This window comes from Monodon monoceros, unplaced genomic scaffold (genome assembly GCF_005190385.1).
Source record: "Monodon monoceros isolate NGI ecotype Baffin Bay Population unplaced genomic scaffold, NGI_Narwhal_1 Super_Scaffold_20, whole genome shotgun sequence".
In the NCBI taxonomy this organism is placed as follows: Eukaryota; Metazoa; Chordata; class Mammalia; order Artiodactyla; family Monodontidae; genus Monodon; species Monodon monoceros.
This window is the reverse complement of record NW_021703777.1, coordinates 71,564,750-71,585,298: the sequence shown is the minus strand read 5'-3', so window position 1 is coordinate 71,585,298 and position 20,549 is coordinate 71,564,750. Positions and strand designations below refer to the sequence as shown.

At 40.8% G+C, this 20,549-nt stretch overlaps 1 protein-coding gene across 10 annotated transcripts in view; it reads left to right on the top strand.

Annotated features, from left to right (window-relative positions):
• LIMCH1 (LIM and calponin homology domains 1) overlaps positions 1–20,549 on the top strand; it is a 336,283-nt gene that overhangs the window by 297,043 nt on the left and 18,691 nt on the right. For 6 of the 10 annotated variants that reach the window (XM_029234815.1, XM_029234813.1, XM_029234814.1 and 3 more), the window contains 5 exons: positions 1,077–1,182; positions 5,878–5,918; positions 16,427–16,507; positions 19,416–19,508; positions 20,385–20,489. In XM_029234815.1, coding sequence (XP_029090648.1) covers positions 1,077–1,182; positions 5,878–5,918; positions 16,427–16,507; positions 19,416–19,508; positions 20,385–20,489 — 426 coding nt within the window. Of the gene's footprint in view, positions 1–1,076; positions 1,183–5,114; positions 5,190–5,877; positions 5,919–16,426; positions 16,508–19,415; positions 19,509–20,384; positions 20,490–20,549 lie in introns of all 10 variants that reach the window. The other 4 variants (XM_029234810.1, XM_029234807.1, XM_029234806.1 and 1 more) reach the window with 1 other exon arrangement.

The following is a 20,549-nucleotide window of genomic DNA, read 5'->3' as shown; positions in this document are numbered from 1 at the left end:
TTGAATATATTCTTCATCAAGAAAAATAAAATCTTACTGAGGAGAAATTCTAGACATTAAATCATCCTGAGGACCAAATAGGAGATCAACTTATGATGAAACAAATGCTCTGGAGCCTCACTCGTCCACTGGCCATAAAGTTAATCTCTTCATGGCCACCAGCCAGTGAATCAGAGAAGATTCTGTAAGCAGCTAAAAGGACATCGGAACTGATACAGCCACACTCCTCATTCCGATCTCTGCTCAGAGTCTATTGACTCTTTATTTTGGTCGTTAGTTTGGTTATCTGGTCTTTCAGAAATCAGTTGATTAGAAGCAACAAATCGGAAGGAGGGTGTTCTACCAAAGGCCCTTCCGATTGGGGAGAAACAAAATAAAATTAACTAGCAATAACAAGAAAAATCTGTTTTTACAAAGGAAACATAAGAATTTTTAAAGCCTGTAACTTTGGATCTATTTACCATAAGGTCATGTGGTCTAACATGCTTCAAAAATCCCTTAAGGGCATCATCGCTATGGCACTGTTTGATATAATGGTTATTTACAATAATGCTTCTTTGTCAACAAGCACAGTATATTGTCTTTAATGTGCTTTGTGTAAATTTGTTGGGGGGAGTATGTAGTGTCTCAAGAATAATGCCCATTAGAAGGTAATATTACTTTAACATTTAATACTTACATAGTAAGATTTTTTTTAAATCTTGTGTGGAACATCGCACTTCCTGACATTACAAATTCAGTATTATGTAGTACCAAGAAGAGAAACCGTGATTGATCCCAATAAGAACATGAAACAGAGTGATGTATTATCTCAAATATGGAATATTGTCCTCTGAGTTTGAAGAAACATGATCATCAAATTTTTATGCTCTAGTTTGATTTCTCTGAAAAATTGACCTCTCTATTAATGTAGAAAAGCATGAAGGGGTTTGGAGAAGGGGCAAAATTTTCCATTTACAATTTAAATGTTTGGGCTTCTTGACTTATTGTAGCCATGGATCCTTAAATTTTATTTCACCTGTGCATTTAGTAATGGACAATACTTGTAATATTTATGTCTGTTGCCCATGATCCAGGTGGTAAAGCCAAAATCTCCAGAACCAGAAGCAACCCTGACGTTTCCATTTCTGGACAAAATGCCTGAAAGCAGCCAATTACCTTTGCCAAATCTCAGTTCTCAAGGTAAAAAGATAGAAGTGTTTTGTTTCAGTTCTACGTGTTCTGCTGGGCCCATTTGTAGTGAAATATTCTTCATTTTCAAGGCAGATTACTTCCTTTACGTTGATGTACCTTTAGCCGTTGTTGGGTTTGCCAGAGTCCATGATGGCTGAATTAATCACTTCAGAATGGAGGTCTGGAGCTACAGTCTCTGTTTGGCTTAGCCAGGAACCCCAGCTGCCAAGACCGTTTTGTCAGCCAGACACTGTGGGCACAATAGGGCCTATACCAGTATTTGATACCCGAAAATAATTTTTATTGGCTCTTAAATATTTTAAAAATTAAAAAATAAAAAATCAATAACTTTAATAAAGAGTTTATGATCTTAATATTATGTCAAGTTCACTAACTGTTAATTTTCTAGTCTTCCTAAATTATTCATTTAATTTGACAGTGATTTTGGAAGAAAGTCAGATTTTCTTGCCCCATAATAGTTCCTGGCTGTGCATGATGATTACCAAGAAACGTTCATGATCACAGATTAAACGTGTTACTCAGAGCCAAAAACTTTAATCTTTCCAAAAATTCTTTACAGTTAGAATATATAGTTATATGGAACACACATATATATATATAGGCTGAGGATAAACCTTAATATATTTCATATGTTTGATATATTTTATTTTATTTTTTTTTAACATCTTTATTGGAGTATAATTGCTTTATGATGGCGTGTTAGTTTCTGCTTTATAACAAAGTGAATCAGCTATACATATACATATACATATATCCCCATATCTCCTCCTTCTTGCATCTCCCTCCCACCCTCCCTATCCCACTCCTCTAGGTGGTCACAGAGCACCAAGCTGATCTCCCTGTGCTATGCAGTTGCTTCCCACTAGCTATTTATTTTACATGTGGTAGTGTTTATATGTCCATGCCACTCTCTCACTTTGTCCCATGTTTGATACATTTTAACATGTTTGGTATAATTTAGGGAGGGATGGCCTCGAAAAATATGGGCGTTTAGGGCCTCTGAAGGCCTTAAAATGGCAATGGCCACTGCAAACTCCCCAAGTGCCTTTAGGCCATGTATAGGTTGTGAATTCACCCCTTTATTCTTTAAGAGCCCAACTTGAATCCGTTTATCTTGGTAAGAACCCCAGGCACCCACAACCACCAGAAAGGAGCCTGAGGGATGTGAACAGTAGGGGGATGGGTCCTGAGGATTCCATGATCCATAGGGACTATGCTTCACAAGAGACAGACCACCGGGCTTTACTGGTGTGAGTTCTCTCTCTTTACTGATGTGATGTGAAAACGGCGAGAGTTCAGGAGGCAAGAACTATAAGGTTTCTTGTTTTTCTCTTTTAACGTGCTTTCCCCAGTGCACTTTATAGATCTATCAGTCCAGGCAAAGAGAGGATGTACAGGGTCATTGTGGCTGGGGACTTGTTGCTTTTCTTTTCAAGGATGGGCAGCCCTTTGGCAGAATGCTACTTGGCTTCCATTAGTCTTTGTTGACGGCTGGGAGATAAGTTGGGCTCTATCTGCATAACAGGAAGTACTCGGGAGGGAATTAATTGGTACAGGTACTGATAATCACTAGCTTCTTAACGTGGAAACAAGTTCAATACCGTCTTCAAAGCATTTGATTTAAATTCGTCAGCCCTACTGTCCTGAAGGGAAGTGACAAAAGTAAACTCTCCTAACTGGGCCAGCAATTGGTCACATTTAGATTTTAATTCTGCCCTATTTCTAGCACTTTTTAATTGTGTATATAAGTAATACAGAGAGGAAATAGATATTTTAAGCCATATTAATTAGTTTTATTGTCTTCGATATTTTTACATCTAATTATCTGTTGTAAGGCATTTCGATTTTGTAAAATGTGCTGTTGAATTAAGGGACTTTACTTCATGCTTTATCTAAGGTGAATGAAAAATAAAATTCAGTGGCACTAGAGCATTTCCAAAATCATTCTTCAAGATGGGATTATATTTGTCATACACCTGTTCCACACTCTTGTCTGGCTCATGGAAGCTGTAATTACAGCTGCAGGCTCTGGAGACAGAAGGCCTGGCCTCAAATTCTGGCTCTTCGAGTTCTAATCTGCATGATCTTACCCACCAAGTTCTCTCTAACCTCTGTCACCCGTAAACTGGAAATAATAACAGTACCAACCTCATAGGGTTGTTGGAAGAATTAAATGAGATAAACCAAAAACAAAAAACAAGGCATTTAGCTCAACACCTGACCTAGAATAAGCACTACAGTATAATCTAGTAGCTGCAGAATAGTTGCAGTAAGAGTAGAAGTATAAAGCAAGGTTCCAGGCAGGAATGAAGCATTCTTAAATGCTCTCCTTAAAATAGGAGTGTTTATATTGTAGAGACATAGCAGTAATTTTCAAACCTGAGATGTGGCAGGGTCTCCTGCAGGATGAATTAAAACACCGCTCTCTGGACCCCACTCATACAGCATCTGATTGTGTAGGTCTGGGCTGGGGCCACAGTATTTACATTTCTAACAAGTTCCCAAAGGTGATGCTGATGCTGCAGATCCAGGGACCACACTCTGGAAACCACTGGCTTGAAGCATGTGTTTAAATTGTGTACCAAAAACATCACTGGTAGATGTAAAAATAACATTAATACTTGTTTGGCGTGCATAAAGTTCCTATCTTTCAAGTAGCAAAAGGCCTCTAATAAATGTAGTCTTAAAAGACATGATTTGTCTTTAGTTGGGGATTGGCGGGGGAGTATAGGGCTTTGCCCAGCTCTAAAAGGTCAGCATAGGGGCTTCCCTGGTGGCGCAGTGGTTGGGAGTGCGCCTGCCGATGCAGGGGACACGGGTTCGTGCCCCGGTCCGGGAAGATCCCACGTGCCGCGGAGCGGCTGGGCCCGTGAGCCATGGCCGCTGAGCCTGCGCGTCCGGAGCCTGTGCTCCGCAACGGGAGAGGCCACAATAGTTGAGAGGCCCGCGTACCGCAGAAACAAAACAAAAAAAAAAGTCAGCATACATTTAAGTGACTAGTCAGAGGCTGCACATCAAGTCCAAAGAAGCTGTAGGGTCAGGATCAGGAATCCTGGAGCCATACCTAACATTCTCTCCCCAGGACAGTGATGATGCCACCATCTCCACCAAGTGGTCTGTTTCTCGACTGCTCAGACAGGCTACTGCAGATGTGTGGGGTCCCTAGTGATGCTCCACAGATTTCCCTTAAACATACCCATGTGCATAAATAACCTTTAAATACTCTGAAAACATTCATAAAATTACATGTAAAGAGGACAGATTTCCTTTTCTCAACTGTCTCCCAATAGTAGAAAGATATCTTGAATTGATGTTTCAGGAAAATATGTGCACGTTTTAAAAACCGCTGTCTTTATTTGCATTGAGAATGATGACAGATGAGCATAGCATCTAGGTTAAGGATGCAAATGCTTGCCTTCAGCTACTGTCTGCTTGATGCCACCCCATTACAGATACACACATACACATCTTTTTACTACACACGTATATAACTGCCACCACAGACTTCCATAATAACATTTATAAAGTGTGTAAGAATAATTGAACTCATCTCTGCTGTCTTTTATACTTTTCTAGTGCTTTCCAAAAGCAAGGTAAACTGTGCACTTTGCCCTTACATCACACATCATCCCATCATTTGGAGATTCAGCATCTTAACAATATCACCTTTAAGTATGAGCTCCTAAACTCCCACCCAACACCAAACAATAGCATACACTGGCCCATCTATGGACTTTTGTCCACATCTTTGGGTTTTGTGTGCATTTTATTGAGGTATTTTGTACTCTGGATACTTTCACTCTCAATCCTCGTTCTGATGACAGCCAAACCTCCATTAGTACTTGGGAGTGTGGTTCTATTCAAGTCTCAGCCCTGTTTTCATGGTTTTTCTATTTGTTCTGTTCTGCCATCTGATCTAGAGTCGCCTGGCACTGCCAGCGTTCTGCTGAGAGTTCAGAACTCTTGGCGACGTTCCCAGTTTTTCTCCCAGTCAGGTAAAATGCATACTGGGGAGCTCTATTTCTTTTTTGCAAAATCCATGTTGTGGGCAACCAATTATATCTGGTACTTTTCTTCATTTCTGATTCCAGGGGCACACAGTTAGCAAAGAGCTGGTTCATTGATATCAGTACCAGTTATCAGTACTAAAATTGGGGGAAATTCGCAGAATTTTACTTTGATTTTGAAAATCCAAAGAAATAATATTCACCTCTTTCTTTATGGTCTTCTTCTTCTTTTTTTTAAACAAAGATTAGAAGCATTTACCTGGAACTGGTAGCGGTCCTCTTGTTAACTGTGTCACCTTCTCTACTTCCTGGATGACATCTGGCCTCTCTCTGTGTGATCCTTCTCTGTGTCAGACAGTGAGGGAACTGGTCAGTCAAGCCAGAGTGCAAGGTGCCTTAAAATGAGCACTCATAGGAATAGATTTCGCTTCCTATAATGTAGTACCTGGTGCTAATTGATGTGATCAATCCTACTACACTGGTCATAACTTCTCTTGGTGATGGGTACAAGCTGCTTCAGGGGTCTGCTTTATCATGATTTTCTAATGCTCTTGGCTAACCAAAAAAAAGGTGGTTTGAAGCTGACATAGGAACCACACTCCACTGAGACGATCAAAAAAGAAAGACAATTAGAAGCTACTCACATTGTGATCTTTTTTCCTTTCTTTCTGTACAGTGGATTCTCCAAGCAGTGAAAAGTCACCTGTAACTACGCCTGTAAGTAATTCCTACTGAGGAATAAGATCATGCATTTAGTGTGATTTTAATTTATAAGGTATTTGATTCACTTAAAGGGGATTCAATCAAAAACGGTCTCCAAACTTTTGATTGTAAAAGAATATTTTTGTCGGATATAATGCTGTCAGTTGAATCATAGAGAAAGAGATGGATTACCATTTTGCACAGTTGTTATCATGCCTGGAAGCAAAATGGTGAGTCAGGAAAGTAAAATCTAAAAGAAACAACCAAAATGAATGTGACATAAGGAATTAGTAATAAAATATGCAACTTCCGTAGGCATTCAAAATCAGCTTTTTAAATGAAGGCAATACTTTAACACAGTGTATCATCGGCAGACAGGGCCCAGCCTAGGCTTTCTCTGGGAGACCCATGCTGTCTGGGTCATATTCCTGCTCACAATCAGTATCTTGAATAATATATATTTTTTAACATCTTTATTGGAGTATAACTGCTTTACAATGGTGTGTTAGTTTCTGCTGTATAACAAAGTGAATCAGCTATACGTATACACATATCCCCATATCTCTTCCCTGTTGCATCTCCCTCCATCCTCCCTATCCTACCCCTCTAGGTGGACACAAAGCACTGAGCTGATCTCCCTGTGCTGTGCAGCTGCTTCCCACTAGCTATCTATTTTACATTTGGTAGTGTATATATGTCCATGCCACTCTCTCACTTCCTCCCAGCTTACCCTTCCCCCTCCCCGTGTCCTCAAGTCCATTCTCTACATCTGCATCTTTATTCCTGTCCTGCCCCTAGGTTCTTCAGAACCATTTTTTTTTTAGATCCATATATATGTGTTAGCATATGGTATTTGTTTTTCTCTTTCTGACTTACCTCACTCTGTATGACAGACTCTAGGTCCATCCACCTCACTACAAATAACTCAATTTCGTTTCTTTTTATGGCTGAGTAATATTCCATTGTATATATGTGCCACATCTTCTTTATCCATTCATCTGTCAGTGGACACTTAGGTTGCTTCCATGTCCTGGTTATTGTAAATAGAGCTGCAATGAACATTGTGGTACATGACTCTTTTTGAATTATGGTTTTCTCAGGGTATATGCCCAGTTAGTGGGATTGCTGGGTCGTATGGTAGTTCTATTTTTAGTTTTTTGAGGAACCTCCATACAGTTCTCTATAGTGGCTGTATCAATTTACATTCCCACCAACAGTGCAAGAGGGTTCCCTTTTCTCCACACCCTCTCCAGCAGTTATTGTTTCTAGATTTTTTGATGATGGCCATTCTGATGGGTGTGAGATGATACCTCATTGTAGTTTTGATTTGCATTTCTCTAATGATTAGTGATGTTAAGCATCCTTTCATGTGTTTGTTGGGAATCTGTATATCTTCTTTGGAGAAATGTCTTCTGCCCATTTTTGGATTGAGTTGTTTGTTTTTTTGATATTGAGCTGCATAAGCTACTTGTATATTTTGGAGATTAATCCTTTGTCAGTTGGGTCGTTTGCAAATATTTTCTCCCATTCTGAGGGTTGTCTTTTGGTCTTGTTTATGGTTTCCTTTGCTGTGCAAAAGCTTTGAAGTTTCATTAGGTCCCACTTGTTTATTTTTGGTTTTATTTCCATTTCTGTAGGAGGTGGGTCAAAAAGGATCTTGCTATGATTTATGTCGTGGAGTGTTCTGCCTATGTTTTCCTCTAAGAGTTTTATAGTCTCTGACCTTACATTTAGGTCCTTAATCCATTTTGAGTTTATTTACATGTATGGTCTTAGTGAGTCTTCTAATTTCATTCTTTTACATGTAGCTGTCCAGTTTTCCCAGCACCACTTATTGAAGAGGCTGTCTTTCCTCCCTTGTATATTCTTGCCTCCTTTATCAAAGATAAGGTGACCATATGTGCGTGGGTTTATCTCTGGGCTTTCTATCCTGTTCCATTGATCTATATTTCTGTTTTTGTGCCAGTACCATACTGTCTTGATTACTGTAGCTTTGTAGTATAGTCTGAAGTCAGGGAGCCTGATTCCTCCAGCTCCGTTTTTCTTTCTCAAGGTTGCTTTGGCTATTCGGGGTCTTTTGTGTTTCCATACGAATTGTGCAATTTTTTGTTCTAGTTCTGTGAAAAATGCCATTGGTAGTTTGATAGGGATTGCACTGAATCTGTAGATTGCTTTGGGTAGGATAGTCATTTTCACAATGTTGATTCTTCCAATCCAAGAACATGGTATATCTCTCCATCTTTTTGTAACATCTTTAATTTCTTTCATCAGTGTCTTATAGTTTTCTGCATACAGGTCTTTTGTCTCCTTAGGTAGGTTTATTCCTAGGTATTTTATTCTTTTTGTTGCAGTGATAAATGGGAGTGTTTCCTTAATTTCTCTTTCAGATTTTTCATCATTAGTGTATAGGAATGCAAGAGATTTCTGTGCATTAATTTTGTATCCTGCTACTTTACCAAATTCATTGATTAGCTCTAGTAGTTTTCTGGTAGCATCTTTAGGATTCTCTATGTATAGTATCATGTCATCTGCAAACAGTGACAGTTTTACTTCTTCTTTTGCAACTTGGATTCCTTTTATTTCTTTTTCTTCTCTGATTGCTGTGGCTAAAACTTCCAAAACTATGTTGAAAAATAGTGGTGAGAGTGGACAACCTTGTCTTGTTCCTGATCTTAGTGGAAATGGTTTCAGTTTTTCACCATTGAGAACGATGTTGGCTGTGGGTTTGTCATATATAGCCTTTATTATGTTGAGGTAAGTTCCCTCTATGTCTACTTTCTGGAGGGTTTTTTATCATATATGGGTGTTGAATTTTCTCAAAAGCTTTTTCTGCATCTATTGAGATGATCATGTGGTTTTTCTCCTTCAGTTTGTTAATATGGTTTATCACACTGATTGATTTGCATGTATTGAAGAATCCTTGCATTCCTGCGATAAACCCCACTTGATCATGTCGTATGATCCTTTTCATGTGCTGTTGGATTCTGTTTGCTAGTATTTTGTTGAGGATTTTTGCATCTCTGTTCATCAATGATATTGGCCTGTAGTTTTCTTTGTTTGTGGCATCTTTGTCTGGTTTTGGTATCAGGGTGATGGTGGCCTTGTAGAATGAGTTTGGGAGTGTTCCTCCCTCTGCTATATTTTGGGAGAGTTTGAGAAGGATAGGTGTTAGCTCTTCTCTACATGTTTGATAGAATTCGCCTCTGTAGCCATCTGGTCCTGGGCTTTTGTTTGTTGGAAGATTTTTAATCACAGTCTCAATTTCAGTCCTTGTGATTGGTCTATTTATATTTTCTGTTTCTTCCTGGTTCAGTCTCAGAACGTTGTGCTTTTCTAAGAATTTGTCCATTTCTTCCAGGTTGTCCATTTTATTGGCATATAGTTGCTTGTAGTAATCTGTCATGATCCTTTGTATTTCTGCAGTGTCAGTTGTTACTTCTCCTTTTTCATTTCTAATTCTATTGATTTGAGTCTTCTCCCTTCTTTTCTTGAGGAGTCTGGCTAATGGTTTATCAATTTTGTTTATCTTCTCAAAGAACCAGCTTTTAGTTTTATTCATCTTTGCTTTCATTTCTTTTCCATTTATTTGTGATCCGATCTTTATGATTTCTTTCCTTCTGCTAACTTTGAGGTTTTTTGTTCTTCTTTCTCTAATTACTTTAGGTGTAAGGTTAGGTCGTTTATTTGAGATGTTCTTGTTTCTTGAGGTAGGATTGTATTGCTATAAACTTCCCTCTTAGAACTGCTTTTGCAGCATGCCGTAGGTTTTGGGGCATTGTGTTTTCACTGTAATTTGTTTCTAGGTTTTGGGTTTTTTTGTTTTTTTTTTGCGGTACATGGGCCTCTCACTGTTGTGGCCTCTCCCGTTGTGGAGCACAGGCTCCGGACATGCAGGCTCAACGGCCATGGCTCACGGGCCTAGCCGCTCCGCGGCAGGTGGGATCTTCCCAGACCGGGGCACGAACCGGTGTCCCCTGCATCGGCAGGCAGACTCTCAACCACTGCGCCACCAGGGAAGCCCTCTAGGTATTTTTTTATTTCCTCTTTGATTTCTTCAGTGGTCTCTTGGTTATTTAATAGTCTATTGTTTCGCCTCCATGTGCTTGTGTTTTTTACAGATTTTTTCCTGTAATTGATATCTAGTCTCATAGCATTGTGGTCGGAAAAGATACTTGAAATGATTTCAATTTTCTTAAATTTACAAAGGCTTGATTTGTGACCCAAGATATGATCTATCCTGGGAAATGTTCCATGAACACTTGAGAAGAAAGTGTAATATCCTGTTTTTGGATGGAATGTCCTATAAATATCAATTAAGTCCATCTTGTTTAATGTATCATTTAAAGCTTGTGTTTCCTTATTTATTTTCATTTTGGATGATCTGTCCATTGGTGAAAGTGGGGTGTTAAAGTCCCCTACTGTGATTGTGTTACTGTCGCTTTCCCCTTTTATGGCTGTTAGCATTTGCCTTATGTATTGAGGTGCTCCTATGTTGGGTGCATAAATATTTACAATTGTTATATCTTCTTCTTGGATTGATCCTTTGATCATTATGTAGTGTCCTTCTTTGTCTCTTGTAATAGTCTTTATTTTAAAGTCTATTTTGTCTGATATGAGAATTGCTACTCCAGCTTTCTTTTGATTTCCATTTGCATGGAATATCTTTTTCCATCCTCTCACTTTCAGTCTGTATGTGTCCCTAGGTCTGAAGTGGGTCTCTTGTAGACAGCAGATGTATGGGTCTTGTTTTTGTATCCATTCAACCAATCTATGTCTTTTGGTTGGAGCATTTAATCCATTTACATTTAAGGTAGTTATCGATATGTATGTTCCTTTTACCATTTTCTTAACTGTTTTGAGTTTGTTATTGTAGGTCTTTTCCTTCTCTTGTGTTTCCTGCCTAGAGAAGTTCTTTTAGCATTTGCTGTAGAGGTGGTTTGGTGGTGCTGAATTCTGTTAGCTTTTGCTTGTCTGTAAAGCTTTTAATTTCTCCACTGAATCTAACCGAGATCCTTGCTGGGTAGAGTAATCTTGGTTGTAGGTTTTTCCCTTTCATCACTTTAAATATATCCTGCCACTCCGTTCTGGCTTGCAGAGTTTCTGCTGAAGGATCAGCTGTTAACCTTATGGGGATTCCCTTGTATGTTATTTGTTGTTTTTCCCTTGCTGCTTATAATATTTTTTCTTTGTATTTAATTTTTGATAGTTTGATTAACATGTGTCTTGGCGTGTTTCTCCTTGGATTTATCCTGTATGGGACTCTCTGTGCTTCCTGGACTTGATTGACTATTTCCTTTCCCATGTTAGGGAAGTTTTCAACTTTAATATCTTCAAATATTTTATCAGACCCTTTCTTTTTCTCTTCTTCTTCTGGGACCCCTATAATTCGAATGTTGGTGTGTTTAATGTTGTCCCAGAGATCTCTGAGGCTGTCCTCAACTCTTTTCATTCTTTTTTCTTTATTCTGCTCTGCAGTAGTTATTTCCACTATTTTATCTTCCAGGTCACTTATCTATTCTTCTGCCTCAGTTATTCTGCTATTGATTCCTTCTAGAGAATTTTTAATTTCATTTATTTTGTTGTTCGTCATTGTTTGTTTGCTCCTTAGTTCTTCTAGGTCCTTGTTAAATGTTTCTTGTATTTTCTCCATTCTATTTCCAAGATTTTGGATCATCTTTACTATCATTACTCTGAATTCTTTTTCACATAGACTGCCTATTTCCTCTTCATTTGTTTGGTCTGGTGGGTTTTTACCTTGCTCCTTCATCTGCTGTGTTTTTCTCTGTCTTCTCATTTTGCTTAACTTACTATGTTTGGGGTCTCTGTTTCACAGGCTGCAGGTTCGTAGTTCCCGTTGTTTTTGTTGTCTGCCCCCAGTGGGTAAGCTTGGCTCAGTGGGTTGTGTAGGCTTCCTGGTGCAGGGGACTGGTGCCTGTGTTCTGGTGGATGAGGCTGGATCTTGTCTTTCTGGTGGGCAGGACCAAGTCCAGTGGTGTGTTTTGGGGTGTCTGTGAACTTATTATGATTTTAGGCAACCTCTTTGCTAATGGGTGGGTTTGTGTTCCCATCTTGCTAGTTGTTTGGCATGGGGTGTCCAGCACTGTAGCTTGCTGGTCGTTGAGTGGAGCTGGGTCTTAACGTTGAGATGGAGATCTCTGGGAGAGCTGTCCCCATTTGATATTACATGGGGCTGAGAGGTCTCTGGTGGACCAATGTCCTGAACTCGGCTCTCCCACCTCAGAGGCTCAGGCCTGGCACCCGGCCAGAGCACCAAGACCTGTTTTTTAGGAATTCTGGGGTATTTTGTTCTTTGTTTTCTTTCTTTCAGGTATTATTTTTTCTTACTTAGTTGCAGTGAAATTTCCAGGAATGAAACAATAGGCAGGTGAATGGTCTCCAATTCAAAGCCAGGCATTTGTCAAGCTCTTGCTAGTTCTTGTTTCCCTGGTTTCCCTGAAAGGGAGAACCAGGAGGCAGTGCCGGGCTCTGTCCCTACTGCTTCCCCGTGAAGACCGGTGCTCACACGTCCTCTCACTGCCTCTGCTCTTGGAGGGGCAGCCTGTGAACACACGTCCCAGTCTGGGACATGTAGGGCTGTGGTACGGACCGTCTGTGCATTTCTCACTCTGTCCTGTCTGCCACAGATCGGCTGCTTCACCCTCTTCTGACAGCCTCAAATGCTTCCCTTCCAGTTATGAAGGGATCTTTATAGTCCTTTCTGGTGTTCAAGGTCTTCTGCTAGTTTTCAGCCGGTGTTCTGTGAGAACTGTTGCATCTATAGATGTATTCCTATGTGGAGAGAGATGAACTCCACGTCTACCTACTCCTCCGCCATCTTGAATATCAGTATCTTGAATAATATTAATTGTACATTTAGTTTTCAATTCTTTATTTGGATGAAATAAAAAGAGCACTTGCTAATTAAAATGCCAAGACACATGACACTGTAGAAATTCCTTGCTGCCGAATTATACCTGGACATTCTCCATAGACCTGACTCTTCTATGAACTGAGTGTTTCCAATGCTGGGCCTGGAATACTCACCCTCTGAAATTCGCATTGGTTTGGAGCCTTCCTCTATGGCACAGTCAACTGTAGCATTTCCTGAGGCCCCCAGGTGTAGCTGTATAATCACTGCTGCACCTTTGATTACAGATTTACTAACCATATGACCCTGAAGGTGCTGTATAACTTCTCTGAACCTTGTCTTCCTTGGTAGTACAATGAGATAATGGTACTTTCAGAGTGTTGTGGGCTTTATTTGAAATAATTACACAGAAGCCTGTAGCACAGTGCCCAATACATGAATGAATCCTCCCCAGTAGCTCATCCAAGAGGCCCACCATAGCCAACACCAATTCTTATCTATAGGTAAATTGTCTCACTTTGGGAATTCCTAAGTACCTGTGCAGAATGGAGAAGGGACCCATCACCCATCACAAAACCCCCTCAATATCTCCAGCCACGTTCCAGAACTACCAACCATTTGTGGAGGCTCAGTCTTAAGCCAGTACTGGGAATCCTGAGTTTGTTGGGAAGCTGAGTACATCCACAGAGGATGGGACCCCCAGAAGGACCCCAAGGCTGGCATTCATGGCACAGATCTGAAGAGTAGTATAACATAACCCATTGAGTTCCATTTTAAATGACACGGGAACAACCATGTCAAATTGTTCTAGTCCCCCCTGGCAGGGATGGAGAGGAAGGGTGTCCTACAGAGATACATTCTTATTTCTGTGTATGGAAAATAGAATAAGAAAGAGAGAAATTACTGACCTATATAGGTGAATTCTCGAAAGTACCCACCTAAATTTGATGTTCTTTTGATGATAAATAGCTCTTCATAGAATGGAAAATTAAAAGAAATTGGAAAATAAGAGAAGGTTGAGGGGAAGTAAGCATTCGATTAGTCTGAACTCAATAGACCCGGGGCAGTTTTGCTCAGACGTGAAGTGGCCCAAAGCTATAGGGTCTACAAAGGGGAGAGAAGAGGATGCATTACCCAGCATGAAGTTATCCCATTTATTTATTCAACGAACATTTCCTGAAGACCTAAAAATTCAAGGTCTTGAGATACTTAGGCAGGATAAAGGGCCCTCTTTGCTCTCAAGGAAGCCCTAGGCCAGAGAAAGATCCAGATCTGTAAACAGATAAATTATAGAACAAAGTGTGCCAAATGCTCTGCATTCTTTCTCTGGAACCTTTTCTATCTCTGTTATGGTAATTATCCCACTGTCTCCTGGGGATCGTTTATATATGGGTCACTCCCTCACAAGCCCACCCCCAATCCCCACTCTCAGCTGTAAGCTCCATGAGGCTGGGGCTCTTGGCCTCCTGCTACGCCACCTGGTCATAAGTAAGTGCTCAGCAAATAGTCACCGAAAAAGGAGCATGACCACTTCTTTTGCCCTCCTCTTTATCACAATGGTCTCTTCCTCTTTATCTTCCTCTGAAAATGCTCATTGTTTTTCTTTCTTGCTTTCTAACAAATATTCCATATTTTCTTCTGTGCTCAATCCCCATATCCCACACTTCTCCCTCCTGTTTCTGCTTACTCCTGACTTATTCTTGCCATCACAACCTAGGGAAACCTGAAAATTAACTAAATAATTTCTAATTGTTGCTCTTATCTTCCTGCTGTTGGACTTTCCCCATTGGGCTCCCTATAGCTTTATTCACATTACCACACCCTTTTCATCAAAAGTCACAGAAGGGCCATGCCCCTGAGAGAGGGTCTGAACATTTAAACCGCTTCCAAGTCTTAGGAAAATGCCAAGTGGAGCCAACCTCCAACTCCATTAATTCCAGGAGAATTTTCCACCTGGGATCCATATTTAGATGACATTTTATGGTCATCCAAGGAAATTTGGGAAACTCTGGATTTTATACAATAAAATAGTTTTTCTCCTGCATAACTTGTCAGAGGCTTTCATATGCAGATATGCAGTATGAATCCCAAGAGTGGCATATAGGAAATACATTTCCCTCCCTGATTTGGCCACCTTTCTCTGACTTTTTGTGACCATCCCTACCATTTGCAGGAACCACAGCAAGAGTATCCACCGAGGCCCACACTTCACACGCCTAAATACATTAAAGCTATAGATATTTATAATGTTAAAAATTGAGTAACAGCCGTGGCCTAGCTCGTGTTCTCAGCCTGGAGACTTCCCTGGATGGGCCAGCCATTGTGCACCTGAGTGGTAGCCTGGATTACTGGGGGCAGGGCAGGGGAGGTGGGCTGGCCCAGCTATCTTGAGCAGTAGCTAGACCCATGTAAACCTTGGACAGGACTGACTCTGTCCAGCTTCGCAGGCAGCCAGGGTAGGTAGAGTCTGCCTGCCCCGCACCCTGCCCCAGACTCTCCCCCTCCTCCCTAGTTCCTTCACCCTCACCCTGCTCTTTCCCTCAGCATTCCCAGATAGTTCTAAGTGCCTCCCAAAACTATCCCATCCGAACAGAGAGAAGGGAAGAAGCACAGTTATCGGGGAGCCTGGATTGCCTCAGCACCTACTCTGGGTGACAAGGGAGGCCAACTTTAAACACATCAGCCTCCCCACTTTTGCTGGTTTCCCAGGGACCAGCTGTGATTTCTCTTCCCCCCTCAGACCCTCTCAATCTCATTCATATTCCGTGGCCTGGGTGCCCACTTTGGTTCATGCATCCTCCTCCCATTATTCCCGTTTTCTCACTTGGTTCTCAAAATCGTAAAAACCTTTTTTAAAAGACCAAACAAACCAAAGTCTGTGGGTTTGTTTTGTGGGCCCTGATCAGGGACTCCCCTTGTCTGGATCTCTGGTGATGCTGGTGAACACTGGTGAGTTAAATGATCCCACTTTAGAGAAAACGGGTGGAAAAGCAATAATAGCAGTATAAAAGATTAGTTCTGTAGCACAGCAAACACCGCTTCTCACAAAATGCAGTTCTGCTGAAGTAAGCATTCCTATTTGCTTGGACCCGGGATCAATATGCAGCATGAGTGTCTTATGCTTAGGAGCATGAATATATTTAAGAAATCACTTCTAAGAGAAACAAAGCAAAAGCCTTCCCATGCCAGTGGCTAATTACTTCGCGTTTTCATTAGCTCCGAAAAGGTTCACAGAATCATACCAGCATATTGGAAGTAAACCGTAGAGGGACTAGGATTAAAAAGTGGTTTCTGGGCTTCCCTGGTGGCGCGGTGGTTGGGAGTCCGCCTGCCGATGCAGGGGACGCGGGTTCGTACCCCGGTCCGGGAGGATCCCACATACCGCGGAGCGGCTGGGCCCGTGAGCCATGGCCGCTGAGCCTGCGCGTCCGGAGCCTGTGCTCCGCAGCGGGAGAGGCCACAGCAGTGAGAGGCCCACGTACCGCAAAAAAAAAAAAAAGTGGTTTCTGCCAACAAAGAGCACCTTTAGATACGGGAAGGTTTCTGCTTCTGTGTGTCCATCATGGTGTCAAACCGTGAGCTAATTGTGCCCCTTGTCCTGGCCTGGCCTTGAGGACATGGCTCAGTTCTGATCATGGTTTTATATTCTAAACAGTTGAAGTTGTGGGCTTGGGACCCGGAAGAGGAACGCAGGCGACAGGAAAAATGGCAACAGGAGCAGGAACGTTTGCTCCAGGTAGGACTGGGTTTGCTGCTTTTTATTTTTTTTTCTTCTTTTTGGTGATGCTCTCTTAATTTCTGCTGTATTAAATAGATGTTTAGCCCAGGAAATACATGGAATCAGCTTCTTCTCAGAAGTCGTTGAGTCTAAGTCTGTTCATTTTGTGTCCATGAGACAGAATGCTCTGAGTCTAATACCTCCCACCAGAGGTTACACTGATGAACATAAGGAGAAAGGATTTCACTTAGAAAAAAATCCAAGTATTGATTAAGGGCCAACCCACCCACTCATCACCTTGTTCGCTGCCAATCAAATTCCAGTCCAACTAGGAGCGGGAAGGAATTGTCAGAAGGTTATTGATAGCATACATGTGAAATGAAAGTTGACCTGGGTCTTCTTCCTTAAGTAGAAATGTTTGCTCCATCTTTGAGCAAAAGCTTCTAATTTTCAATTCTAGAAAAATTCTGGGAGTTAACTTATCATGCTCCTACTTGTTTCATCCCAGTTTTGTGGAGCAACAGAGCTTCAAAAAGTAATCTAGTAACCTTAGAAACTAACCTATGCTGAGCATTTGGGGTGTGCCAGAACTGGCATATTTGTAGGTGTGTGACATATTTTACCTAACTTCATTCTCATAAAACTCATCAAAGTATGTCTTATTGATCTCAGTTTGCAATTGAAGAAATTAAGGCTCAAAATAAGTTATATAGGGCTTCCCTGGTGGCGCAGTGGTTGAGAGTCCGCCTGCCGATGCAGGGGACACGGGTTCGTGCCCAGGCCCGGGAAGATCCCACATGCCGCAGAGCGGCTGGGCCCGTGAGCCATGGCCGCTGAACCTGCGCGTCCGGAGCCTGTGCTCCGCAACAGGAGAGGCCACAACAGTGAGAGACCCAGGTACCGCAAAAAAAAAAAAAAAAAAAAAAAAAAATTATATAATTGCCCGAGGTCATACCTCTAACAAATGTTGAGCTTCGTTTCAAATCCAAGCTTGGGTGACTCTAAAACTCATGTTCTTTCCCCTATACTCCCAATGGTATTGATTTTACCAAAAGTCATAAAGAAAAAGAATGTTAAATCTCATTTATTTTTGTGACTTTCTGCTGATGTGTAGAAAGCAGTGCTTAATGCGAGTTTATTTTACTTTTTTTTCTTATCTTTTTGTTCTAATCCTTTGGCTTAATTCCCAGGGGTGGGGAGCAAAGGTCAGCTAGATAGTTAATTAATTGTAGTGTGGCTCTAGGTCTGCCCGTTAAGTTTGACACTTTTCAAAATTACATAGGAGTAAGCCTTCAATACCAAAATCTAGTTCTTAGTAAGAACTAGGTTCAGCAAAGTCCCAGAGCTGTTGGCACATTTAGGTCCGTTGGGAGACCCCAGACCAGCCCTGGTCATCTGCTATTCTGTTGGAAGTCAGATGCCCATTCCACCAGGAGTCAGAAATTCCACAGAGTAAAGAAGATGGCCTGTGTTTCCCATGGTCTTGCTGTGTCTGTTATTCTTTGAAAGGTGGCCGTGGTTTTAGGTGTGGGTTGTGGGCTTAGGGGCAAGGTGTTTATGGGGAAGGAAGGGTGTCATGTGTGTGTGTGTGTGTGGACAGATATACCACATCTTTGGCCCCTGTATCATCAGTTCATCCTCTTGGTGAGGCAAACATGTGATATAAGCTCCTAGAACCAATAAATGTAAGAAGCTTTGTTTGTTTTTCATCTTCTGTAAAGTTTTAAGGTCTGTTTCCTCTATTCTGAAGACCCTTGGAGTCCCTCTCTAAAACTTTACAATATTAGGTTTTATAACAAAATTTTTAGCCGAAGTTTAAAAGCCTACCATGGATTGACCAACAGTGGTTTGGCCAGAGCATTAATAGGAACATTAGGCTCCAGACAATCGCATAAAGCCCTTTTGCTCCTAAGATGATAACATAACAAGTAATACCTGGAGGAATTCTCAGTGTCTTCCCCAAGAAGATGGAAGCACAGACTCATGTTAGCCTCAGAGAGAGGACTGACAGTAATCAGCCTAAAATATTTGACTGTGCGTAGTATTCCAGCAATTCCTTTGTCTCTGTCATGTCAGCGATGCCATTCTCAAGGCATCCAGGGATGTCAGTTCTCATCTTAAGCATTCGTTTTCATTTCCGTGTATTCATTTCTTCTAGTCAGCTGTCAGGGACTCCAGTCACATTTTTAAAGCTCTCCTTATCCTTACATCCTTTTCCTATTCAGAGTATTTTTATTTTTTTCTCTGGAAGTGGTGACTAGTGTCCTATTTTTTTCTGAAAACAATAATAGCAGTTCTGATATCAAAGCCTTCTAATGGGCTGTTTAAAAGCTACTCTTAAATTCAGGAGGACTTAAAGTTAGGAGGACTCCATTTTAGTAGAATGGCCACAAGCAAAGAGTAATTCAGCCACTCAGCTAATTATCGTCCTGCCCACTTTGGACCTTTCTCCATCATCTACCTTGTAAACCTGCGAGGTTTGTTTTTTTTTTTAATCTTTTATTAAACTCTCCCAGAAGCAACGTATTTCTATTAGTGGAATGGCAAAACTCATCTCTGAAGGGCCCAGTAAAAGCAAACTATTGGTTTAACCTACCTCTGAGGACAAAACCCAAGTTAAGAAAGAGTTTAGAATCTTTCCATCTTTTCTCTTTCCATAAGCAAATGCCTACTCATATATCTGAAGAACATTCTATGAAACACCCACAGCAGAAAAGATTGTTCTCTGTTGGATTTTTATGTCCCTAACATGTCTGAGTACCACAAAATGGTATTCCCCTTTTGGTGCACGAATGGGTTAGCTTCAGAACCTCACAGCAAGAAGAGAGTCTTGCAACACATTGTACGTGATGGTTTAGCGGGGGGAAAAGTGCCAATGATGTATGCACTGGTCCGTTCAGAACAATCTATGGAAATTCCATAACAGGAGAGATACCGGAAGGAACAGGACAAGCTGAAGGAAGAGTGGGAAAAGGCCCAAAAGGAGGTGGAAGAGGAAGAACGCAGATACTATGAGGAGGTAGGAAATTCCCCGGAAGGAATTTGACCCTGAAGCCCTGATTCCTCAAAGTCTATCAGCACTTTCTCTGTCTGTGCTGTGTGTACCCATGGGGCATGTCTGATTCTCTTTACTCACAACAGAGCCCTATCAACCTTTTAAAAGAGTCCTATCCTATAGGCTGTAAAAGACTACTACTCTTCCAAGTTTAGCTTGTGGTAAGGGTGTGTTGAGTCATGGTCAAGGGAGAGAATAGAATTGTATCTCTTCTTTAGTCACAAAGGTCAGATTCTTGATTTGTCTTAGATGACATGAAAGTATCAATTTGTTTATCTGTGTGTGTGTTTGAGGCAAGCATGTTTGGTAGTAGTGAATTAATATTAATTTTTATGAGGATAATTTTGATATCAAGGCTAAGTGAATCCTTACTGCTGCATTCACTGAATGGTACTAAAGAGATTTAGAAGGGAGGAGAATTTGCTTTTGTTTGTTTCATTTTTAGATGAACAAACCAGACCACGTTTGAGAATTTGAAACGACACCTTATATATATTATCCAAAATCTGTTTATGATTAATATTGTTGTGAATTTGTTCTTCAACAATAATTTTTGTGCATAATACTTTCCCTAATAGCATTTCTAATTAGGCCTCTTGAATCACACTAATTAACTTGCAAAGACTCTGTTTTTCTAAATTAAATGCTAATTTCTAAATCATTGCCCATAGAGCATGTTATCTGATGTACATGCTTTTTAAAAGTAAGACCTTTTTTTATGCCCTGCTTGTTTACACATAATTCTGATGTTTGTCCCTAAATTTCTTTAATGACACTTTTCTCTTGACAAATATGATTTATCCTTTCTCCCCCTTTCATTAATTCCTGTCCTTCCCCTAGGAGCGCAAAATAATTGAGGACACTGTGGTTCCATTTACTATTTCTTCAAGTTCTGCAGACCAGCTGTCTACATCCTCCTCTGTGACTGAAGGCAGTGGGACAATGGTAAGACCATAGATTAAAAGGAATTCATGAAATAAGAAAACTAAAATAGAAGTACTAAAC